Source organism: Dendrobates tinctorius, unplaced genomic scaffold (assembly GCF_039654945.1).
Source record: "Dendrobates tinctorius isolate UK_male_01 unplaced genomic scaffold, ASM3965494v1 ptg000015l, whole genome shotgun sequence".
NCBI classification, from domain to species: Eukaryota; Metazoa; Chordata; class Amphibia; order Anura; family Dendrobatidae; genus Dendrobates; species Dendrobates tinctorius.
In genome coordinates, this window is record NW_027361683.1 from 28,087,157 (window position 1) to 28,113,519 (window position 26,363).

A 26,363-nucleotide genomic window follows, 5' to 3' on the forward strand; every position below is an offset into this window, starting at 1 on the left:
GGTATACAATGTTTGTGTGTCTGTAGTAGCCAGGAGGACCCCCTCATCCACAAAGACGCCATCAACACGTGCCAGGATGTCCGTTGTGTCACGGACATAAGATGGTAAAGTTTCTACCAGAGGTTTTAAATAGTAGTCAATAAATCTACAGACAGGATCACATAAGCTGTCAATACCGGACACGATCGGACGCCCCGGAGGGTTGAGGGCATCTTTGCGGATCTTCGGGAGGAGATAAAAGGTAGCTATTTTGGGGGACCTGACCATCAAACCTTCCAACACCTTTTTATCAATAGTACCATCCTCCACAGCCCAGAGAAGAATTTGTTGTAACCAAGATGAGAAAGAGGACATTGGGTTATGTGACAATTTGGTGTAAGTGTCTGTATCCCTCAGTTGGCGTAACGCCTCTTTCTCGTATTTATCGGAAGGCCAAATCACAATAATCGCCCCCTTGTCCACTGGTGTGATCACTATGTCTTGAAAAGATTGCAGTTCTTTGATAGCCTGACGCTGGCTGAGTGTGAGGTTATCAAATTTGTGGTGGGAAGATAATGATTTTAGGTCTTCTGGTACCAGTTTTGTAAATATCTTTACCGCTGGACATAAGGTCAAGGGGTGAAATTTGGAGGACTTAGGCAATATGGCAGGTGGATACCTACTTCTGGAAGGAGCAGATTGTTCATCAAGAAGTTCTTCCAGTATCCTCAATGCCTCTCCCTCAGTCTCGGTCAACATATCTCCGGAAGTGTTCCTCTTGTGATGTAATTTCTTCAGTGCAAGATTCCATGAAAAAAGATGTAAATCCTTCACGGCTGTGAAGTAATCAAAGGCGTTAGTTGGAGAGAAAGTCAGGCCACGAAACAAAACCTCCAATTGGGCGGATGTGAGAGACCTAGTAGACAGATTTATTTCCTGAAGACCTCCCTGAACACCAGAAGAGGGCTGTTTACCAATATGGTTCTTGCTCCTAGAGGCCTGGCGTGTATGCATCTTTTTGCTGGTAGAGGGCATGGATGCCTCATTCGGGGGATGGGTGTTTTGGGAAATATTCTCTTCACGTGAGATATTTGACCTGGCAGAGGCTGACCGAGATCTTGAATAAGAGAAGTTTCTATTACGTGGGCGTGAACGATCATTAGAGGTACGCCACTGGTAAACATTCTCAGATTGCTTGTCGCGTATATCGTGTTTAAATTTTCGAGCTTTAGTACTCTGTATGTCATTGGCCCATTTTTGTAATTCAGCATCTATGTCTTCATTTAATTTTTTCAAGGCTTCTGGTGTCATATCCTTTCTAAGAGTAACCTGAATAGATTCAATTTCTTTCTCAATCTCTGTCAGAGTATGGGCATCCATCCCTTTTAATAGTGCCATATAGCCATAGGAGCAAGTGTTCGAAAGTTCCTCTCACTTTTTTTTTAAATCCTCATCGGGTATGGGGAATGAGGGGCAAACCTGGATTCTCAGGCCACGGGGGATTAAATCCCCTTCCAAGTATTTTTCCAAGAAGGCATGGTTCCACCATACCCTCGTTCTTTTGCATAGAAGCTCTTTGAAGCGGTTGATAGCTTCAGTTAAATCACCATTGGGTTCATCCGTACCCCCATTAAAACCATCCTTAAATGTATCATTAATCTGAGCGCGCCAAGTAGAGTCACGCGCTCTAAAGTCTATTGTGATCCTGTAAAACGCTGTGTTAAACACAGAATAAGTTAAGAGAACAATACCAGGTAGCATGATATATTCAGAGGCAAACCGTGCCAATTGGCACACAAAAGCTAAAAAACAAGCTTAAGCTCCAAAAGAACGTGAAGATGGGAGGACAAAGGAGCATATAAAATAGCAAAAAGTTTATTAACATCATATCAATAGCATATCTAACTGTAGATTCATGACAAGTGATATGACAAGTGATGAGATAAACCATGTTATGATTAGGACATACTGAAGTTACTTTCTATTTTAAATATATGCATCTAAATGTATTTATTTATTTGACTCAATTACGGTATATAGCGCCGATGACTCCATAGCGTTTTATAGACGTCATCATCATTGTCATCATTGGGGCTCACAATCTAAAATCCTTAGCAGTATGTTTTTAACTTGTGGGAGGAAACCCATTGAAATATGGTGAGAACATGCAAACTCCTTGCAGATGTTGTTCTTAGTGGGATTTGAACCCAGGACCCCAGTGCTGCAAAGTAACAGTGATAACCACTGAGCCACAATGCCATCATTGTTGCAGTTATCCCTGAACATTGGAACAGTGTTTATGCCGCCCATTACCCATCTTTTTGATATCACCCACATGTGGGTCCTAACAGAAAATTAAAGTCTAGGATCTTAGTGAAAAACAAATACAGTAATGTGCAATAGTTTTAGCCTGGTGTGGCAACAAAGTAAAATGCATAAAAAATAGTGTTAACAGTTCATATTTATCAATTAGCAAAATAAAAAGTGGCTGAATAAAAGAGAAATTTAAATCAAATCAATAATTTGTGTGACCACCAATGGCCTTCCAAACAACATCAAAGCATCAGTTCTTCTAGGTACACTTACCCATAGTTTTTAAATGAACTCGGCAGAGAAGTTGATTAAAAAATCTTGGAGACCTAACCACAGATCTTCTGGATGTAGGCTTATGCAAAGTCCTTCTGTCTCTACATTTAATCCCACACAGACTTGATGTTGAGATCAAGACTCTGTAGGGGCCATATCATCTCTTCCAAAACTGCGCTTCTTTAAGCTGAAGATAATTCTTAATGACACTGGCTGTACATTTGGGATTGTTTTCCTGCTGCACAAAAAAATTAGGAGCCAGTTACACTCTTGGCTGATGGTGTTGCATGATGAATAAGTTTTTGCCTGTATTTCTCATTAGGAACAACATTTCTTCTGAAAAAGACCTCAACTGCATTTTTTGAAATGAAGCCGCAAACTTGCAAGAAACTTCCACCATGCTTCACTGTTATCTGCAAACACTCCTTATTGTACCACTCTCCAGCCCTTTGGCAAGCAAACTGCCTTCTGTTAAGGCCAAGTATTACAAATTTTACATAATTCATCAATAAAGACGAATGATAGCCAAACTTCTCAGGACAGTAGATGGGTGTCTCACTGATTTTTGCCAGTTATAAATTCATGGCACTGCTGGACATCTTTTGATTTTCAAGGGAAGTAAGCATATAGTGCTTTGAAAAAATATACTCCATGATCTTTTCCACATTTCTCCATGCTACAACCACAAACTTAAATATATTTTATTGGGATTTACTATGATAAACCAACACAAAGTAGCAAGTATTTGTGATGTATAAAATTAATGACACATATTTTTCTAATTATTTTAAAAATATAAATCTGAAAATTGTGAGGTGCATTTGTATTCAGCCCCCCTGAGTCAATACTTTGTAGGTCCACCTTTACCTGCAATTACTGCTGCCACTCTTTGGAGGTATGTTTCTACCAGCTTTGTACATCTTTGGACTGAAATGTTTGCCATTTCTTTTTTGGAAACGCGCTCTATCTCAGCGAGATTGGATGGAGAGTGTCTGTGAACACCAACGTTCAAGTCTTGCCATAGATTCTCAATGAGATTTAGGTCCGGACTGTGACTGGGCCATTCAAACACATGCATCTTTTTTCATCTTAGCCATTCCATTGTAGCTCTGACAATATGTTTAGGGTTGTTTACTGCTGGAAAGTGAAACTGCGCCCAACTCTTTTGCAGCCTCTAAGAGGTTTTTCTTCAGGATTGCCCTGTATTTATCTCCATCCATCTTCCTACCAACTCTGATTAGTTTCCAGTCCTTTTTACTCCACACATAGTGTTTTGCATTTAGCCCAAAAAAGTTCTACTTTGGTCTCATCTGACCACAGCACCTTCTTTCACATGCTAGCTTTGTCCTTTGTCGCTTTTGACAAGCTGCAAACAGGACTTCTTATTGCTTACTTCCAAAAATGTCTTTATTCTTGCCACTTTTTCATAAAGGCCGATGTTGTGAATTCACTTTCTGGCCTACCTCTGGTTACTAGCGAACTTTCCGGGCTCCCTCTGGTGGTTACAGGAGGTAATGGAGCTGATCTAATTAACACAGGTCTGCCAGCTGATAATGAGGAGGACGATTGGACATCTGGAGTTTCTGATCGGATTTAAGACAGCCGATTCCCTCTATCCCTGCTGGTGATTTTTTCCTGCCTCCTGAGGTCTTCGTTTCCAGCTCAGTCCTTGCATGCTCAAGCTAATAATAATAATAATAATAATCTTTATTTATATAGCGCCAACATATTCCGCAGCGCTTTACAGTTTAACAGTTTCAAAACACAAGTCATAAGTAACAACGCTAACAATACAATAATTAAAGCAAAATAAGACGAAATAAGACGACCCTGCTCGTGAGAGCGTACAATCTACAATGAGGTGAGGGAGATACAGAGTACAGGTGTGTATTTACAATGGTGTATTTACAATGAAGGTCCAGCCATCTTGCAGGAGTGGAGGATGGATGGAGATAGTGAATGGGCTACGCACGCACACTTACACAGAGAATGACTTTGATTAGTGAATGTGATAGGCCGCTCTGAACAGGTGTGTTTTGAGGGAGCGCCTAAAACTATGCAAATTGTGGATAGTCCTGATTTCTTGGGGTAGAGCATTCCAGAGGATAGGAGCAGCACGGGAGAAGTCTTGGAGTCGGGAGTGGGAGGTACGGATTAGTGCAGAGGTTAGTCGAAAGTCGTTTGCAGAGCGCAGCGATCGGCTAGGCCGATAGACAGAAATGAGAGAAGAGATGTAAGGGGGTGCCGCACTGTGGAGAGCTTTGTGGGTGAGAACAAGTACTTTGAATTGGATCCTATAATGAATGGGCAGCCAATGTAAGGACTGGCGAAGAGCGGACGCGTCCGAGTACCGATTACCCAGATGGACGATCCTGGCTGCTGCATTGAGTATGGACTGGAGAGGGGATAGTCGATTGACGGGGAGGCCAATTAATAGAGCGTTGCAGTAATCCAGGCGAGAGTGGATCAATGCAACAGTGAGGGTTTTTGTTGTTTCCATAGTGAGAAAAGGGCGGATTCTAGAGATGTTCTTTAGGTGTAAGCGGCAGGAGCGGGCAAGGGATTGTATATGGGATGTAAAGGAGAGATTGGTGTCAAACATAACACCCAGACAGCGCACCTGCTGCCGGGGTGTTATTGTGGTACCACCCACGGAGAAGGAAATGTCAGATTTAGGGAGGTTAGTAGACGGCGGGAGCAGAAGAAGTTCAGTTTTGGAGAGGTTGAGTTTCAGATAGAGAGCGGACATGATATTGGAGACTGCGGACAGACAGTCACTGGCGTTCTGTAGTACAGCGGGGGTAAGGTCGGGGGAAGACGTGTATAGTTGTGTGTCATCAGCATAAAGATGGTACTGAAAGCCAAATCTGCTGATGGTCTGTCCAATTGGGGCCATGTAGAGAGAGAAAAGAAGGGGGCCAAGGACTGAGCCCTGAGGTACCCCGACAGCAAGAGGAAGAGGAGATGACGTGGAGCCAGAGAACAAAACACTGAAGGAGCGGTCAGAAAGATAGGAAGAGAACCAGGAGAGTGCAGTGTCCTTAATGCCTAGTGACTGGAGCCTAGAGAGTAGGAGATGGTGGTCAACAGTATCGAAAGCTGCAGATAGGTCAAGAAGAATGAGCAGAGAGTGGTCACCGTTACGTTTTGCTGTCAGAAGGTCATTGGTCACTTTGATGAGTGCAGTTTCAGTCGAATGTAGGGGGCGGAAGCCGGACTGTGAAGGGTCTAGAAGGGAGTGAATGGAGAGGTAACGGGTAAGGCGGGAGTAAACTAGGCGTTCCAAAAGTTTAGAGATGAAGGGGAGATTGGAGACTGGTCTGTAGTTGTTTGTGCAGGATGGGTCGAGAGCAGGTTTCTTTAGTAGTGGAGTAACGATGGCGTGTTTGAAGGAGGATGGGAAAATGCCCGAGGAGAGGGAGAGATTAAAGATTGTAGTTAGGTGGGTTGTGACGACTGGAGAGAGAGACTGGAGGAGATGTGAGGGAATGGGGTCGGTAGTGCATGTAGTCGGACGAGAAGAACAGAGGAGTCTGGAGACTTCTTCTTCTGTTATGGGATCAAATGTGGAGAGTGAGCCAGGGGAGATGTAGGAAGGGATGGGAGTCACAGCACTTGGTGGTTGGGAGCAGATTTCTTGATGGATATTATCTATTTTTTCTGTAAAGTGGGAGGCCAGGTCATCAGCACAAATGTCTGTGATAGGGGCTTGTGCTTTTGGCCTGAGGAGGGAGTGAAAAGTGTCAAAAAGTTTCTTGGGGTTGTTGGCTAGTGAGGAGATCAGGGTGGTGAAGTAGGTCTGTTTGGCAAGGTGAAGGGCAGCGTTATAGGTTCTTAACATAAATTTGAAGTGGATGAAGTCTTCTGGTGTTAAGCTAAGTGTTCTTTTGCTATTGTTCACATTTGATTTGGTTCTGTCTATTTCAGTTTTGTGTGGTTAGCCAGCCCCGGCTGGGGCTGTGCTGAATTTCCATCCTTATGTTACTGTTTGTGCCAGTTGGTTTTTGTCCCTTATTAGATTGGCCTCTCTTTGCTCTGTTTTCAGAATATACCAGAGTGCTGATATAGTGGGCAAAGTCTAGTGACTTCAGTATTTTTCTATCAGACGTGTTGGGCATTTTTTGCAAGGTTTTTTGCGTGATTGCAGACAGTGTCTTTCCTTTCCTGTCCTGTCTAGTTAGTTTGGGCCCCATCGTTTGCTCAGCCTATTTTCCTACCTGCGTTTGTGTTTTCATCTTGTACCACTCCCAAAGTAGCCATCTTCTTCAAAGTTGGTGCCCTTGTTTTTACAACAGGTGGTTCGGTTGCATGGGATTCCTGAAAACATTGCGTCGGACAGAGGAGTCCAGTTTGTTTCCAGATTTTGGAGAATTTTTTGTTCCAATCTGGGAATTCAGTTATCTTTCTCCTCTGTGTTTCATCCTTAGACCAATGGGCAGACTAAGAGAACAAACCAGACTTTGGAGTCCTATTTAAGATGTTTTATATCTGCTGATCAGGATGACTGGGTCTCATTTTTGCCCTTGGCCGAATTCGCGCTAAACAATAGAGCTAGTTCTGCCACTTTGATGTCGCCCTTTTTGTGTAACTTTGGGTTTCATCCTCGATTTTCTTCAGGGCAAGTGGAGTCTTCGGCCTGCCCAGGTGTGGACACTGTGGTAGAGAGAATGCAGCAGATTTGGGACCAAGTGGTGAATAAGTTGTCCCTCTCTCAGGAAAAAGCCCAATGGTTTTCCAACCGGCATAGGACCATTGGTCCCCGGTTTAAAATGGGTGATATGGTTTGGTTGTCGTCAAAGAATATTCCTATGAAGGTTGCGTCTCCAAAGTTCAAGCCAAGATTCATTGGACCTTATAAGATTTTGGAGATTCTTAATCCTGTTTCTTTTTGATTGGTGCTTCCAGTTATGTTTAAGATCCATAACGTGTTTCATAAATCTCTGTTGAAGAGGTTTGTGGAGCCAGTAGTTCCTATGGCGGCACCTCCTGACCCTGTATTGGTTAAAGGCAATGTGGAATATGAGGTAGAGAAAATATTGGATTCTCGTTTGGCTAGATGGAGACTCCAGTACTTGGTCAAATGGAAGGGTTATGGCGAGGAGGATAATTCTTGGGTCTCTGCTTCTGACATTCATGCCGATAGATTGGTTCATGCTTTTCACCGGGCCCATCCTGATCGGCCTGGTGGTATGGATGAGGGTTCGGTGACCCCTCCTCAAGGGGGGGTACTGTTGTGAATTCACTTTCTGGCCTACCTCTGGTTACTAATGAACTTTCCGGGCTCCCTCTGGTGGTTACAGGAGGTAATGGAGCTGATCTAATTAACACAGGTCTGCCACCTGATAATGAGGAGAACGATTGGACAGCTGGAGTTTCTGATTGGATTTAAGACAGCCGACTCCCTCTATCCCTGCTGGTGATTTTTTCCTGCCTCCTGAGGTCTTAGTTTCCAGCTCAGTCCCTGCATGCTCAAGCTAAGTGTTCTTTTGCTATTGTTCACATTTGATTTGGTTCTGTCTATTTCAGTTTTGTGTGGTCAGCCAGGGCTGTGCTGAATTTCCATCCTTATGTTACTGTTTGTGCCAGTTGGTTTTTGTCCCTTATTAGATTGGCCTCTCTTTGCTCTGTTTTCAGAATATACCAGAGTGCTGATATAGTGGGCGAAGTCTAGTGACTTCAGTATTTTTTCTATCAGACGTGTTGGGCATTTTTTGCTGTTTTTTGCATGATTGCAGACAGTGTCTTTCCTTTCCTGTCTGGTCTAGTTAGTTTGGGCCCCATCGTTTGCTCAGCCTATTTTCCTACCTGCGTTTGTGTTTTCATCTTGTCTCACCCAACAATATATGTTTGGGGGCTATCTATTCCTTTGGGGTCTGCTCTGGGGCAGTTTAGATTTCCCCATTCTTGCTTTAGGCTTATTTAGTTCTCCGGCTGTGTCGAGGCGTCTAGAATCCTCGTAGGTACGCTCCACGGCTACTGCTAGTTGTGTGGATAGGATCAGGGGTCTGCAATCCGCTTAGTTACTAACCTCTCTGGTTTTCTGTGGCTTAGCTTGGTCTTGCTTTCCTCCACGGTGCCCCAATCATAACAGGCCAATTTTGTGGATTATTCGAATAGTTGTCCTGTGGACAGATTCTCCCTCCTGAGCTGTGGATCAATGTATCTTCTCCAGAGTTACCATGGACCTCTTGGCTACTTCTCTAATTAGTGTTCTCGTTGCTTGGGTTGTCAGTTTAGGTGGACGGCCATGTCTTTATAGATTTGCAGTTGTGCCATACTCCTTCCATTTTTGGATGATGGATTGAACAGAGCTCTGTGAAATATTCAGAGCTTGAGCTATTTCTTTATGATCTAATCCTGCTTTATTCTTCTCCAAAACTTTATCTCTGACCTGTCTTGAGTGTTCCTTGGTTTTCATGATGTGGTTTGATACCTAATGTTCTCAAACAAACCCCTGAGGACTTCACATAAGAACTTTATTTATTCTGAGAATAAAATACATACAGGTGGACTCAATTTCCTAATTATGTGACTTCTGGAGGCAATTGGTCACTCAGGATTTTAGTTAGGGGTTTAAGACTACAAGGGGCCTAATACAAATGCACGTCACAATTTCAGAATTATATTTTTTAAATATTTAAACAACCATGTATAATTTACTCTACACTTCACAAATACTTGCTACTTAGTGTTAATATTTCACATAAAATTCAAATAAAATACATTTCCATTTTTGAGAGCAATGTGTAAAACTGTGGAACAGTTAATGGGGTAAGAATACTTTTTCAAGGCACTGTATGTCTTTCATTTTCTGCACTGCAAGTTTCCTTGTCTGACCATTGCGTCTACATTCCTCAACAACATGGAGATCACAGGAAGAGACAGGATTTGTGAAATTCTGCATCCATAGATAATCTGTTAGTTCTCCAAGATTTTTGGAATAACTTCCCTGATGAGTTCCTTCAACAACTTTGTGTGAGCCTAGAAGAATTGGGGCTTTGGTGCTGTTTCGAAGACGAGGGAATGGTACTCACATCAGCTACTGATTTGATTGGGATTTCTCTTTTTTCATTAACTTTTGGCAATAGATAAAGATAAACTATTAACACTTCCATTTTTGAGAGCATTCTTATATTACAGCCTAAAACTGTTGCACAGTGTGTGTGTGTATGTATATATATATATATATATATATATATATACATATACAGCTCTGGCAAAAGTTAAGAGACCACCACATCAAAACCCTGTCATGGGCAGCCCATTCTCCAGACCTGAACCCAATTGAAAACCTCTGGAATGTAATCAAGAGGAAGATGGATAGCCACATGCCATCAAACAAAGAAGAACTGCTTACATTTTTGTACCAGGAGTGGCATAAGGTCACCCAAAAGCAGTGTGAAAAACCGATGGAAAACATGCCAAGACGCATGAAAGCTGTGATTAAAAATCATGGTTATTCCACAAAATATCGATTTCTGAACTCTTCCTAAGTTAAACCATTAGTATTGTTGTTTCTAAATTATTATGAACTTGTTTTCTTAGCAGTATTTGAGGTCTGAAAGCACTGTTTCTTTAATTTTGACAATTTTTCTTTGGCAGAAAAAAACCCAAAATGTATTGCTTGGAAATTCAGAGACATGTTGTCAGAAGTTTGTAGACTAAAATAACAATTTACACTTTACTCAAAAATCAGACAAACTGAACATTTGAACGTGGTCTCTTCATTTTTGCCAGAGCTGTATGTATATATATATATGTAAATAATTATATATCAATCTTTATTGTATATAAAATTATAGCATTCAGCGACTTGCTGTGCAAATGTGCATTGTTTATGTTTCTATAGGTTCCACCAGATGAATGGGGGGGCTATCCGGCACCTGGGAAAGAAGGAGAAATACCATGCAGAAGGATGAGGAGCGGCAGCTACATCAAAGCCATGGGGGATGATGACAGTGGGGACTCTGACACCAGCACCAAAATGTCACCAAAGGGTGCCACCCGACGGGAGAAATACCGCAGGTCTTCAAGCGTTGACCATCCCAGAAACAAGTATGACATTTTCTTTAGGCTCTTCTTTTACAGTCATTAAGGGGTTTTTTTCTATTCAAATGGATTTCATAGACTCTTAAGGGAACATGAAAAATATGTCCTTTTCAGCCACCATTATACCGATCTGCATAAAGGCTAAGGGGCAGTAGAATAATACCACACGTTTAGGTTGAGAAATTGTTAATGACCAATGTGCTATGTAAAAATTCGCACTATCTGTAGTCCAAAATATTGGGTTTGATTCCTACTAAAAGTACCATTCTCAAATCTTCACTATTGCAGTGAAGATTTAAAGGGGTTGACCAGACATTGGTATTTTATGACCTTTTTACAGGATAAGTTATCAATAGCAGATCTGTGTGGTCTGACACCTGGAGTTCCCACCGATCAACTGTTTTTTTGCATTGGAATGCCCGCCGTTGCTGTCTACTTCAGCAGAACTGCTGCTCTTTTGAGTAGAAGCGGTACACCAGTAAATGGAATTGCAATGAGCAGTTCCGCTAAAAGTTTTTATATCCAGCCACCATGAGAACATAAAAACGATGACCGTTATAGTGCCGGGTGTTGGACTGGACCCACTGATCTGCTGTTTAGGAACTATGTAGTGGATAGATCAGCAAATACTTATGGTTGTTACAGGTCTGCTAATGTTTCAGTAGATCTCTTGCAACTACAGTAGTAATATTTTCTTGTCATTATTTTAATTTAGTATTCGGAATTCACATAGACTCAGCAATGGTTCGATTAGTGATTCATTATTCCAATCTGTTTATTCAGAAGCCTTTAGCCAGACGTCAAATATTCCCTGTGCAGGTTGAATGCACTGCTCTACTTCAACCTTATCCTATAACCCAAACTGATTTTGCATCTCTCTTAAGTGGAAAGTAATTCTGAGAAAATGGTTACATTAATATTGAAAAACATTAAAAATGTTTCCCCTAGGCCACATGTTCAGTAGATAGGCTCTGCTTCCCTGATCATTTTAGTCCAATTTAAGTTTTTAGTGGCTGGACAGAAATCTAATTTTAGCATTTTCACTATAGATTTTTACGATAATTTAATATTGAGCATATGCTCTATATCTGCATCAAAAGTATATTGTATTCCATCTAGACTAACCTTACGTATGCTTCTTGGTTAGTCATTTAGTTCTACAAGGAAAGTCCATAGGAACCAGTTCTGACCTAATGTGTTCAAGAATTAGAAACTAGTGAGCAAAACACCAAACGTAACTAGTTTTCTTAGGCGATTCTTTCTTTTAATAATGATGTGTCTTTGTTTATATGGTTAACATATCTACCAAATATGCTCCTTTTTTCCCCGTATTAGCTCCTTTTCTCACCACTCTTCACTAGGTTTCCATGTAAGCGATATTCTGACTCATGTCTCTGTAACTGTCCCAGCTGCTGCACTCCACCTAAAATTCATCCCAAGGGACACGGATATGGTCTCTCCATCATGGGTCAGGTAAGTATTAGAACTGCATGTACTGTAATGATGCCTGGAAATGGATGGAATGCCGGTGGGATGCATGACCACCCAACTTTGCTTGCGTTCTGCATTTTTACAAGCCTGGCTGCTGTTGGGATGGACTGCAAGGTTTGAATCACTATGCCTTGATTGATTGATTGCATCAAATGGCCGCATAGGGTCAATCCATTTCATAGGAATGTATACGTTGGGGAATTGGCCATGATGAAGCCATGATGTATAGATCATTTGATAAAACTTTCTACAGCCAACTGCAAACAGTTTCAAAAATATTTCACAGAACACTTGACCTGAAATTGTACTTTGCGTTTCTTTTAAGCTATTTTAGTGTAAATTTTATTGTAAACATTTTTTTACAGTTTTCTTATATCGGTAGAATTTGTAATATCTGTCTATGGTTCTTTAGAGTAATTTTTTTTATAGTCTTTACTTTTTATAGTTCATTTTATATGATGCTATAAGAAATAATATATTTTTTCTTATCCTGAGAGGATTAAAAAATACATTTTAGGAATACCTGTCAATTAAAAAGACACATTTTAACTAAAAGAAGTTCACCCATGTATATTCTGTTAAAAAACCCAAAGAGCTTATGTGTAGCAATGAGTATATTTTAAGGCTATGTGCACACGTCCGGAATTCCCGCGGAAATTTCCGCGGCAATTCCGCAACTCCCTGCCGCGGGAAATACGCTAGAATTCCACATGTGTAATTCCCGTATATTTCCTGTGAAAAACTAGCATTTTGCAAGCGCAATTAGCTTGTAGAATACTAGCGTTTTCCAAGCGATCTGTAGCATCGCTTGGAAAACTGATTGACACGTTGGTCATACTCGTCAAACATAGTGTTTGACAAGTGTGACCAACTTTTTACTAGCATCAGTAGTGAAAAGATATAATATTAAAAATAATTAAAAAAAAAATTGTGATATTCTCACCTTCCGGCGTCCCCGCAGCATTCCCGATCCTCACGATGCTCCGGCAAGTCCTGTTCCCAGCGATGCCTTGCGACAATGACCTTTGATGAGGTAACATCTCGCGAGACTGCTATGTCATCAAAGATCATTGTCGCAAGGCATCGCTGGAAACGGGAGTTGGCGGGAGCATCACTGAGGCCTGGGGATGCTGCGGGGGCCGCCGGAAGGTGAGAATTATACAATTTTTTATTTTAATTCTTTTTTTACAGGGATATGGTACCCAGAGCCTGGAGGAGAGTCTCCTCTCCTCCTGACCGTGGGTACCATCCGCACATGATCCACTTACTTTGCGCATGGTGGGCATAGCCACATGCGGAAAGTAAGCGGAACAATGCAAAGAATGAGCATGCTGCGTATTTTTCCACGATGCGATTCCGCCGTGGAAAAATATGCAGCATTAGCACAGCATGTGCGGAATGCCATTGAATTCAATGGGTTGCTTATTTTATGCGTTTTTGCAGCGTTTTCGTGGCAAAAAAACGCGGCAAAAATGTATAAAATCCGCGGGAATTCCAGACGTGTGCACATAGCCTGAAGCAGGCAGTAGTGCAACTTTCTCAATTTTTCCTGCTGATGTCATTGCTGGGAGGCCAGTCTTGTGAACCTGCTGTGTAGACCTAGCACATCTCTAATGTAACAAATTTATTAGCATCGTTTTTCCCTCTAAGGCTACAGTCACACACTCAGTGTTTGGTCAGTATGTGTAAGCCAGAACCAGGAGTGGGTGATAAATACAGAGGCGGTGACGGATTTCTATTATACTTTTCCTCTGATTGTTCCACTCCTGGTTTTGGCTTATGAATACTGTTGTAAAATACTGACCAACTACTAATAGTGTGAATGTGGCCTAGCTCTAAATTCTGCTTTGGGATGGCTAACAAGTAGAACTGCTATGTCACTCCAGTTTCAGATGAAAACGGTAGCATAGTCAATATAATTTTGTGGGGTTTTTTTTACATTTGGGGATACTGAAGAAAAGCAACAACTAAAACTGTAATAATAATAATAATACTAATTTTTAGTATTATTATTAATAATAATAATACAAATATGTACAAAACAATATATGGAACTCCTCAACTAAATTTGCTTTTAATAGTTTTTAATTCTTGACCAATCGGTCATGAATCAGCTTCAGGCTATGGTCACACGTTGCATTTTTGCAACTTTTTTTGTTGCTTTTTTATGTAAACTTTTAGCTGTGTTTTACAGTACCAGCAAAGTCTATGAGATTTTAGAAATTTCAAGCTCACACATTGGTTTTAAATTCCTAACTGATATGGAAAAGTGCTGTGTTTTTGCACACTGTCGCTTCTTTCTGCATATTTGCTGCATTTTTTCACCCATAGGAAACAATGGTTAAGTGCAAAAATGCAGCAAAATACACAGGTGTCAGTTTTTGCTGCATTTTTTGTGCAAAAACCTAAATAAGTTAAATCATCCTTTTTTGGGGGCCATTAAACATAAACAACATGTACAAGAGACAACAAAAATGCTGCAAAAAGCGCAGCAAAAACTCAGTAAGGCTAGGTTCACATTTGCAGATGGCCAAGCTGCGTAGGGCTGTGGACTTCCTCCATGAAGCTCCGTCCACTGCCGCACCTCCTTCGGTCAGCTCCACCTACGTCTGCGTGTGGCCTGCGCACCTATCTTTAACATTGGGTACTCAGGCAGTGCAGATGCATGCGGTTACCTCAACATGCGTCATTTTGACGATGCAGTGACCCGCATCCAAAGCAACATGTTGCAATTTGATGCGGTTGCCGCATTGTCAAAACGACGCATAATGAGGCATCCGCATACATCCACACGGCCTGCGTACCCAATGTTAAAGATAGGTACGCAGGCCACATGCAGACATAGGAGGGGCTAAATGGAGGAGGTGCAGCAGTGGGTGGAGCTTCACAGAGGAAGTCCGCTGCCCTCCGCAGCTCAGCCATCTGCAAATGTGAACCTAGCCTAAAACCTGTTTTTTGTAAGCAGCTGCTTTGCTGTCAAGAGAGCAGGTTTTTCATGTGGAAAAAAATGCAGCAAAAATGCAACGTACGAACACAGCCTAAAACTTTGTTCAAGAGAAGAGAGGTAAGATTTACATTTCCTTCCAGCAGACAAGCTCACTGACAAATAACTTTTTCAGCGGTCTGTAATATGTTGTGATACATAAAGGTCGTAGAGGTCAAACAGTCTAACTTAAAGTTTTATTTAATCCTTTTGCATTAGTAATTTAGCCAAAAATGTAATCATTTCTAAAAATAATAAAAAAAATATACCGGTAAGATGTCCATAGCATGTAAAATCAAGATGATCTGTAGTCAATGCAAAAAGCAGATGTAAATTCTGTTTTGCAATGGCTAGCACAGAGTCTTTCCATCATATAATAAAGTATCTGAAGTAAAGAAAAGGATAAAAGAAATTGGGTCCAATTCATCAAGGTGTTTCAGCAGAACTATGGTGTAAAATGCTATAAAAAAATCACATTTTGTACAACTCAAAGCTGTGCAAACATTTAGCAATTCTTGTTATTTTTACGTCACTCCTAGCCAGCTCTCCCCACTTTTACAGGGCAAGTTCCTGTAATACATGTCCTTAGTCAGATTGTCATGGCTGAAAGTGTTGGGACCCTTCAAATTATTTCAGAAAATGAAGTATTTCTCTGAAAAAATTATTGCAATTACTCATTTGTTTCCTTTGTTTGTATTGGAAAAACACAAAAAAATCTGAGAATAATAGGCATATTGGACATAAGTTGGCACTAATCCTCAAAAATGGGCCAGACAAAACTGTTGGCATCCTCAACTTAATATTTGATCCTATGGAGATTTTTTTTGGACTTTGTGCGCTGCTTAACATATTGCACAATTACCGATGTATTAAAAGATCAATGTTTTTATTCCCAACGCTATTCGAAGCATGAACTACTTCTTCCTCAGGGGATGACATACCCTGAGGAAGAAGTAGTTCATGCTCCGAAAGTGTGTCGGTGATCACTAACTCTATATGCTTTAACTCTCCTACAGCAGGTGAGTAGATTCTATATACCTTTATAACTTTATCGTCGGATAAGACCCTATTTGTGCTCTTTTGTTCCTATAGTGCAGAATATTGCAAATTAATATTTGGTCGCACACTGTTAGGCGCCAGGATTCTCCCGCTGCTTGTGATAGATACCAGGCATTGCCTGGTGTTGTGGTCCCCCCATTCGGGTCCAGCCACTCAGATTGCTTCTCAACGCTTCTCAACAGAGACGTCAGTCCCAGCATCTTGCTGAGGGTCATCGTACACGCTTGGTTGCTGCTGGCTCTCCAGCTTAGTCTATGGGGGACAGTGATTCGCAGGTGCAGTCCTGTGCTCTGGAGCCTAAGTCCAGTGATCACCTTACTGAGCATGTACGTAATGTGGCGTCTTCTCATTGTGGTCGGACGTTACCTGCTCTGGTGATGTGGCAGCTCTGGATTGGCCTGTGGGCGATGTCACGGCCGGCTGGGCGTGAGTGTTTGAGGTGGAGCCTAGCGTATAAAAGGCTTTCAGAGGTGCACGCTGGTGTGCTAGTATCATCTATGTTATGGTGTGTGAGTGTGGATATTCTACCATTCTGTCTGCAGTTTGTGTGAGTCTGTCTAAGCTCTGGGACTGTAATGATAGGCAGGCAGTTAGCGTAAGTGGGGGGCAATTAGTCTCTTGGCTTAGCACCAGTTTCCATCATGTGTGCACAGTTGAGTTACTGGGCAAGTTCAACTCTTAACCTAGAGGGTATTATATCTAGCGTCATATAAGTTTCACGTGCTTTATCCCTGTGACGTTTCACAGGGTAATGCACTTAGTATTCTTTTGTTCAGTACTGCTCTGTGAAGTAATGGGGCTTGGTACTCAGTGTTCCGTTCTCGCTGTGTGGCATTAACAGTGTGTTCAAGCAATCGCTCGCTGTTTAGTTTCCATCATTGTTCACTAGCAGCAGTTAAACATCTCTACACGGTGGACCCCGGGTTGCGATTGCCCTTTATAATTTACTTTAATTTAGTGCAATCCACCAACCCTAACAGTATACTAGCGACAGGGTCTGGCTAGAAATGGCGGACAAGAAGCGACTTCAGTGATACATCCAACACCTGGAGAGCAGGTTGTCCTCTCTTGAGCGGGTAGCTCCAGCTATTGATCTTGCTGCCATGGTAGATCAGGCAGCTAGAAAAGCAGCCTCTATGGTTTCTGTTGTGGAGCCTGTTCCATCTGTACCATGTTTTTCACTGCCCGATAAATTTTCTGGGAAAATGCAAGGCCTGCAGAGGTTTCATTAATCAGTGCTCTATTCACCTGGAGTTACTGGCCTCACGATTCCCAACTGAGCAAACCTAGGTGGGGATTTGTGATTTTGCTTTTGTCAGGCAGAGCGTTGGAGTGGGCTACGTCATTGTGGGAGCAAGATGTTCCACTTATTTGTAACGCCTCTCATTTTTTGGGAGAAACAGGTCTTTTTGTGGCTACAAGTAACCCATGATACAGCACTCCAACTTCTGGCATTAATTCAGTGTTCGTTCATGGTTAGTCAGTTTCAGTCCAATTTCGTACTCTGGCTACCGAGTTAGCATGGCCTAATAAGGTCCTGATACCTATCTTTTGGAGGAGTTTGGCAAATCATGTCCGAGATGCTTTGGCCACCAGGTAGATTCCCACTACTCTGGGGGAGTTGATATCCATGTCCACTCTTATAGATCTTCGGCACGCTGAGCGGGGATTTAAGCAAACTCAGAGTAGATCTGGCATTTGGTTGGCTCCGAACTTCGTCAATCCTATGAATCCACCAACTCAGGCAGAATCTACCACTTGCTGTGTACTTTGTTTTGCCTGCAGACAGACCGGCCATTTTGCTAATAAATGTCCCAAGCGTCAGAAGGAGTCACAGCGCCTAGTGGCTTTAGGGAGAGGCTCACTAGATCCAGTAGATGTGGCTTCCAAATTGACCTTTGGGGTCCCTTTAATGTTTGGATCGATTACTCTCAATATGAGGCTTACATGGACCCCGGGGCAGATGTCAATTTCATGTCTGCTACCTTTGCCTAATGGCATGCAATTCCATTAGTGAAGCTTCCTAAGCCGATGTCCATTCAAATAGCTAATGGGTCCACTTTACCGACCCCGATTTTCCATCAGACTATACCTCTAACTCTCACTATGTCTCCAAAACATCAGGAGATAGTCTCTTTTCTCATTATCCCAGAGGGTATGGATTAGGTACTTCTGGGGTTGTCTTGGCTGCACCTTCATTCTCCCCTTATTTATTGGGTGATGGGGAGCATACAGAAATGGGGCAGTTTCTGTGAGAGCCTGTGTCTTAAGGCCCAGGTGCCCTCGGGTGAGATCTATGTACCATCTAATCTTCAGCTGTTGGGTCACTCAGGGGCACATATCTGCAAACGGGGTGGTCTCTCAACCAAAAAACAACCCCAAAATATATTTGAATCTCCATGATATTTGACTGTAGATACTGTGTTCTTTTCTTTGTAGGCCTCATTCTCTTTTCGGTAAATAGTAGAATGATGTGCTTTTCCAAAAAGTTCTACCTTGGTCTCATCTGTCCACAAGACACTTTCCTAGAAGGATTTTGGCCTACTCACGTGGATTTTGACAAACCGCAGTTTAGCTTTTTTATGTGTCTGTGACAGCAGTGGTGTCCTTCTGGGTGTCCCGCCATAGCAATTCATTTCGTTCAAATGTCAACAGATGGTTCACACTGACAATGATGCATCCTGATCCTGCAGGACAGCTTGAATTTCTTTGTAAACTGATTGGGGCTGCTTATACACTATCTGGACTATCTTGCATTGCAACCTTTCACCAATAACATCTGTATAACAAAACACTTGTAATTGCAATTTCGAGGGTGGTAACCCTTTCGGCCGGTCATGAATGTGTATATGTATAAAAAATATGCGTATATATATATATATATATATATATACTGTATAAAGATGGGAAAATGTGTTTAGTTCCCCTTCCTCTAACACTAGGCTATATAAAGACTAAGGTTAGCAGTAGATCAGCAACAGGATATCTCTCTTGCTGTGTCTTCATCTCAGAGATAGGTATAGTAATAAATATGGCACATTTTGAGGTTACATGAAAAGTATGGTTGAAAGTTGCTCAGGTAGTGCAGCTCATCCAGGATGTCACATCAATGTGAGCTGTGGCAAGAAGAGTTGCTGTGTCAGTCAGCACAGTGTCCAGAGCTTGGAGTAGATACTATCATGATCCATGCTGGATCATGACAGATAAAAAGCACTAGTAACCTTTTTTTTTTCTTAAGCTTTGTGCTTAAGTTTGGTTTTGCCCCCCGGTGGCCATTATTGTCATTGCACTGTGGTGTTTTCTTTGCTTTGCCTTTTGCCCTCAGTGGTCAGAGGGGTTATAGCAGCTTTTTGCCCCTGATCATTTGACCATCCCCTTTTCCTATATAGGGTCACAAAGTCTATGAGCAGGTGTTGGTGATAGTGGTCATTTCCAACCATCCTTGGTGGAGAAAGGAGCTAGAGAGAGTTCCTTGCAGCACAGTCAGAGTCCTGGTGTGGAAGGAGTCAGAGGGGATTCCCTTGCAGCTCTGACAGAGCTTGGTGGCAGCTATTCAGGAGGAAAGCTACATTCTGGTGGTGGACTCTGTTGCTGGGAGCAAGAGCAACAGAGCAAAGCTAAGTGGTGTTTCTCTGTTTGTATTTTTCCCTGGTGTGTTTTAGTACAGCGGTGGGGCAAGTGCCTGCACCACCAACCTCCCTAGCAAGGGATAGGTGTAGGGTGTGCTAGGGTGACAGGTACCCTGATCGGCGCCCAGTGTGGGACCGGCCTAGGGAACGTTAGGAGTGTGAGGGACACTGACTCAGGGGAGTGCAGAAGGTCTCCACGTCCCCGTTCCCTATCGCAGGGCCCACCATTGTAACTGTTTCCCCTTCCCCATATCTTGTTGTTTTAGTTACCGGCCTGCGGGTCATGTCACACAGGACAGTTATACGTGCCGTGTCTTGTTGTCTTAGTTACCGGCCTGCGGGTCGTGTCACACTGGACGGGTCCACGTGACAGATACCAGGAGACAGGCCAGTACACCACAAGACATGGAAGGGGTCTTAATAGAGCAACAACCCAGCAATAGGTTCGCTACCTCTTCATTTATGCAAGGAGGAACAGGAGAAGCAGTTCCAGAGCCCTGCAAATTGAAGTCAAAGGCCACTAGCATCCATGTGTCTGCTCAAACTGTAAAAAACAGACTCCAGGTTGGTATGAGGACTTGACATCCACAAGTGGGTGTTGTGTTTGAAGCCCAACATTGTGCAGAGTGATTGGCATTTGCCAGAGAAGGCCAAGATTGACAGATTTGAAATTGGTGCCCTGTGCTCTTCACGGATAAGAGTAGTTTCACACTGAGCAAATGTGACAAAATGTGACAGTCTGGTGACACCTTAGAGAATGTTCTGCTGCCTGCAACATCTTCCAGCATGACTGATTTGGCAGTGGGTCTGTAATGGTGAGGGGAGACCTTTCTGTGTAGGGCCGCACAGCCCTCTATGGGCTAGCCAGAGGTACCCTGACTGGCATTAGGTACCAGGATGAGATCCTCAGACCCATTGTGATACCATGTTTTATTGTTCTCAATGCATTCCACTATGTAATGAATAAAGATTTGCAATGGGAAAATTTTGTTCAGTGATACCTAGGATGTGCTATGTTAGTGTTCCCTCTACCTTTTTGAGCATTATATGTATATATATATATATTTATATATACAGTAAATATATATATGCACACACACGTGTTGATCACAAAATAGGAATATCCTCAAAAACCTCAAAAAGTTAATTTATTTCAGTTCTTCAATACAAAAAGTGATAATCCTATATTATATAGAGTAATTACAAGCAGGGTGATCTATTTCAAGTGTTTATTTATGTTAAATGTTGATGATTATGGCTTACAGCCAATGAAAACCCAAAAGTCATCTCAGTAAATTAGAATAATTAACAAAAAACACTTGCAAAGGCTTTCTAAGCATTTAAAAAGATCCCTTAGTCTGCTTCAGTAGGCTCTACAATCATGAGGAAGACTGCTGACTTGACAGATGTCCAAAAGACAGTCATTGACACACTCCACAAGGATAGTAAGCCACAAAAAGGTCATTGCTAAAGAAGCTGACTGTTCACAGAGTTCTGTATCCAAGCATACTAATGGAAAGTGGAGTGGAAGGAAAAAGTGTGGTAGAAAAAAGTGCACAAGCAACCAGGATAACCGAAGCCTTGAAAGGATTGTTAAGAAAAGGACCTTCAAAAATTTGGGGGAGATTCACAAGGAGTAGACTACTGTTGAAGTCATTGCTTCAAGAACCACCACACACAGATATATCCAGGACATGGGCTGTCTCTTCCCTGAATGGGGGGTATTGGAAAGGAAGAAAATAACTTCTTGTCATACTAACCTTGCAAGGTACTTGCTGGACATTTGGTTTTTGGACTCTTGGAGATGTTTGGATTGTGGTTTTTGATTGGGGTTTGGGGTTTTTGTGGGGATTTTCTGTGTATTGTTACGTTTTGTATTTTTATAAATAAAAAAAGAGTTCCAGGACATGGGCTACAAGTGTCACATTCCTTGTGTCAAGCCACTCGTGACCAATAGACAACGCCAGAATCGTCTTACCTGGGCCAAGGAGAAAAAGAAGTGAACTCTTGCTCAGTGGTCCAAGGTGTTGTTGTCAGATGAAAGTAAATTTTGCATTTCATATGGAAATCAAGGTCCCAGAGTCTGGAGGAAGAGTGAAGAGGCACACAATCCAAGCTGCTTGAGGTCTAGTGTGAAGTTTCCAGAATAGGTGATGGTTTGGGGAGCCATGTCATCTGGTATAGGTCCGCTTTGTTGCTTCAAGACCAAAGTCAGCACAGCCATCTACCAGGAAATTTTAGAGCACTTCATGCTTCCCTCTGCCGACAAGCTTTTTGGAGTTGAAAATGTCATTCTCCAGCAGGATTTGGCACCTGTCCACACTGCAAAAAGTACCAATATTTATTGTAAAAATAACAGTTTCACTGTGCTTGATTGGCCAGTAAACTCACCTGACCTTAATCCCATAGTATGGGGTATTGTCAAGAGGATGAAGAGAGACACCAGACCCAGCTATGTAGACGAGCTGAAGGCTGCTATCAAATCAACCTGGGCTTCTATAACACCTCAGCAGTGCCACAGGCTGATCGCCTCCATGCCACGCCGCATTGATGCAGTAATTGATGCAAAAGGAGCTCCGACCAAGTATTGAGTGCATTTACTGAACATGCTTTTCAGTAGGCCAACATTTCGGATTTTAAAATCATTTTTCAAGCTGGTGCTATAAAGTATTTTTACTGAGATAATAACTTTTGGTTTTTAATTGGCTGTAAGCCATAATAGTTAACATTAACAGAAATAAACACTTGAAGTAGAACACTCTGTTTGTAATGACTCTATATAATATATGAGTTTCACTTTTTCTATTGAAGAACTGAAATAAATGTCCTTTTTGATGCAGAGGAGGGGGTCAGGGAGCTTCTCTGTGCTGTTGAATGCTGTACACTGAGGCTGAAAGTAATGAGACCAAGTGGGTGCCGATCCTGCTGGTGAACACAGCCGTAGACAGTAGAAGAAAAAAGGGATCTCTCTGGGGCACACCAACGAGGTGATTGAAGATGTTTTTTTATTCATGCATAAAGTGCCAAGTAAAAACAGAGAAGTGGACTAAAATCACCTGACACGTTTCTGGTGCGGAATTGTGCCCTTAGTCATAGGCATGGTGTGCCAGAGAGATCCCTTTTTATCTTCTACTACCTTTTTGATGATTATCTAATTTTGTGAGAAGCACCTGTTTATACAGTATATCTACATGCAGTGATTGAAAGAAGTTTCCAGCATTTCACCAATTTTCTACTTAAATATATTTCAAAGGGTGTTATTGACATATAAATTCTCACCAGATGTCGGTAACAGCCAATCCAATCCACTCATGCAAAGAAATGAAACCATGTATGTCCATAAATTAAGTTATGTGTAATAGTGAGAAATGAAGGTTCTGTGGGTGCCTTCTATGAACTCAGGGCATTAGTTCCTGCTATAAATTTTCTATTGGATTCAGGTCATGGTATTGGTTGGGCCTTTGTAGCAGCTTTATTTTTTTCTCTGAAACCAATTGAAAGTTTCCTTGGCTGTTTGTTTGGGATCATTCTCTTGCTGAAATGTCCTCCCTTGTTTCATTTTCATGATACTCGTAGGTGGCAGCAGATTTTTATCAAGAATGTCTGGGTACATTTGTCTTTCAATTATATGAAGTTTGCCAGTGTCATATGCTGAACAGCACAACATCATGATGTTTCCATCTCCAAACTTAACTGGTTTCGATGGTGATATGAAGAGCCTTTCGGCCTCCAAACATGGTGCGTATCATGGCATTCAAATAGTTCAATTTTGGTCTCATTTGACGAGTATGTTTTGCAACAATAAGGTTGCGAAGGTCTTGAGACAGCTCACTGCTTTTACCTATCATGAGATGTTTCTTGTGTGGCAACTTGGTAACGAGGCACCTTTTTATAGGCCATAAGTTGAACCAGCTGATATCATTTTTCATTCAGTGAAAGGAATTACTTTTAATTACTGATATATTTAAGCTGATGTCATGACTTTCCATGGCTTCTTACACCTCTCTTTCCTCAGGTTTTCAATACTTTTTACTGTCCCATTTCTCATGCTTACACATAACTTAACTTTTGAACATTTATGGTTTGATTTGTTTGCCTGTGTGGATTGGATAGGTTGTTACTGAAATCTGGTGATAATTTTATGTCAATGGCACCTTTAGAAACACATTTACTTAAAAAATTGGTGACATGTTCAATACTTATTTCACCCTCTATATGTAACACACGAGTAACAGCAGTAGAAAAAAAATGTGAATGCTTTAGACAATAATATGATAGCAAAACAAAGGCTATTAACCCCTTAAGGACCAAGCCACTTTGTAGGTTAATGACCAGGCGTTAATTTTGAAATTGGACCACTATCAATTTATGTGGTATTAAATCTGGAATGCTTCAACTGATCCTGCTGATTCTGAGATTTTTTTTCGTGACATATTGTACTTCAAGGTAGTGGTAAAATTTCTTTGGTATATTTTGCGTTTATTTATGAAAATAACGGAAATTTGAAAATTTAAAAAATTTAAAAAATTTTGCAATTTCCAAACTTTTAGTTTTTTTACCCTTAAATCAGAGACACACAAAATAGTTAGCAAATAACACTTCCCACATGTCAACTTTACATCAGCAGATATGTCATCCCCTGAAGAAGAAATGGTACACATTTCGAAACGTGTTGGGAAATAAATGGATTAATCTTTCTCTTAAATATTGGATTGGTGAATTTATCTGTAGCGCACAAAAGTCCAAGAATTTATTCCAAAATCTGATGTGTAAGCGGTCGCGGAGCTGACCTTTGGACGTGCAGCAAGCAGATTACTGATCCTACATGCTTGAACCTCTCCTAAAAAGGGTGAGTATAATCTAATCTACTTCTCCAGCATTAACCCGGATAAGACCCTATTGCGCTTTTTTGTTCCTTTAGTTTCGACACAACTTTACATCAGCACAATTTTGGAAACATAATTTTTTTTGTTAGGACGTTATAAGGGTTAAAAATTGACCAGCGATTTCTCATTTTTCCAACAAAATTTGCGAAACCATTTTTTTAGGGACCACATCACATGTGAAGTGTGTTTGGGGGAGGTCTATATAACAGAAAATAACCAAAAGTGACACCACTCTAAAAACTGCACCACTCAAGGTGTTCAAAATCACATTCTAGAAGTTAATTAACCCTTTAGGTACTTCACAAGAATTGAAGCAATGTGGAAGGAAAAAATGAATATTTAACTTTTTTCCCAAAAATTTTACTTCAGACACAATTTTTTTTTCAAGGTTATCAGGAGAAAATTAACCACAATATTTGTTGTGCAATTTCTCCTGAGTACACCGATACACCATGTGTGGAGGAAGACCAATCTTTGGGCGCACGGCATTGCTCAAAAGGGAAGGAGCATCATTTGAGGTTTTGAATGTCAAATTGGCTGGAATCGAGAGCGGATGCCATGTCGCGTTTGGAGAGCCCCTGATGTAACTAAACAGTGGAAACCACCCAAAAGTTATTTCATTTTGGAAGCTAGACCCCCCAAGCAACTTATCTAAATTTGTGGTGAGCACTTTGAACCCCCAAGGCTTCACAGAAGTTTATAACGTAGAGCCGTAAAATTAAAAAAACATATTTTTTCCACAAAAATGATCCTTTCACCCTCAATTTTTATTTTCCCAAGGGTAACAGGTCTACAAAAGTTATTGTGCAATTTGTCCTGAGTACGGTGATACCCCACATGTGGGGGTAAACCACTGTTTAGGCGCATGGCAGAGCTCGGAAGAGAAGGAGCGCTGTTTGACTTTTTTGGCTGGAATTGAGATCGGACACCATGTCGAATTTGGAGAGCCTCTGCTATGCCTAAACAGTGGAAACTCCCCATAAGTGACCCCATTTTGGAAACTAGATCCCAAGGAACTTATCTAGATGTGTGGTGAGAACTCTGAACCCCCAAGGACTTCACAGAAGTTTATAACATAGAGCCGTAAAATTAAAAAATCATATTTTTTCCACAAAAATTATCTTTTCATCCCCAATTTTTATTTTTCCAAGGCTAAAAGGACCCCAAAAGTTATTGTGCAATATGTCCTGAGTACGCTGATATCCCAAATGTGGGGGTAAACCACTGTTTGGGTGCATGGCAGAGCTCGGAAGAGAAGGAGCACTGTTTGACTTTTTTCAATGCAAAATTGTCTGGAATTGAGATTGGACGCCATGTCGCGTTTGGAGAGCCCCTGATGTACCTAAACAGTGGAAACTCCCCATAAATGACCCCATTTTGGAAACTAGACCCCCAACGAACTTATCTAAATGTGTGGTGAGCATTTTGAACCCCCAAGGGCTTCAAAGAAGTTTATAACGTAGAGCTGTAAAATTAAAAATTCATTTTTTTTCCACAAAAATTATCTTTTTGTCCCCAAATTTTTATTTTCACAAGGGTAACAGGACCCCAAAAGTTATTGTGCAATTTGTCCTGAGTACGGTGATAGCCCATATGTGGGGGTAAACCACTTTTTGGGTGCATGGCAGAGCTCAGAAGGGAAGGAGCGCCATTTGACTTTTTTGGCTGGAAATGAGATCGGACGCCATGTCGCTTTTGGAG

At 41.5% G+C, this 26,363-nt stretch overlaps 1 protein-coding gene across 7 annotated transcripts in view; it reads left to right on the forward strand.

The window, feature by feature from the left end:
- DLGAP3 (DLG associated protein 3) overlaps positions 1 to 26,363 on the forward strand; it is a 943,374-nt gene that overhangs the window by 636,134 nt on the left and 280,877 nt on the right. For 3 of the 7 annotated variants that reach the window (XM_073563179.1, XM_073563162.1, XM_073563185.1), the window contains exons 4-5: positions 10,415 to 10,620; positions 11,976 to 12,087. The exons of 2 other annotated variants lie outside the window; for them this stretch is intronic. In XM_073563179.1, the coding sequence (XP_073419280.1) occupies positions 10,415 to 10,620; positions 11,976 to 12,087 (318 nt within the window). The remainder of the gene's footprint in view (positions 1 to 10,414; positions 10,621 to 11,975; positions 12,088 to 26,363) is intronic. 2 more of the 7 variants (XM_073563171.1, XM_073563190.1) reach the window with 1 other exon arrangement.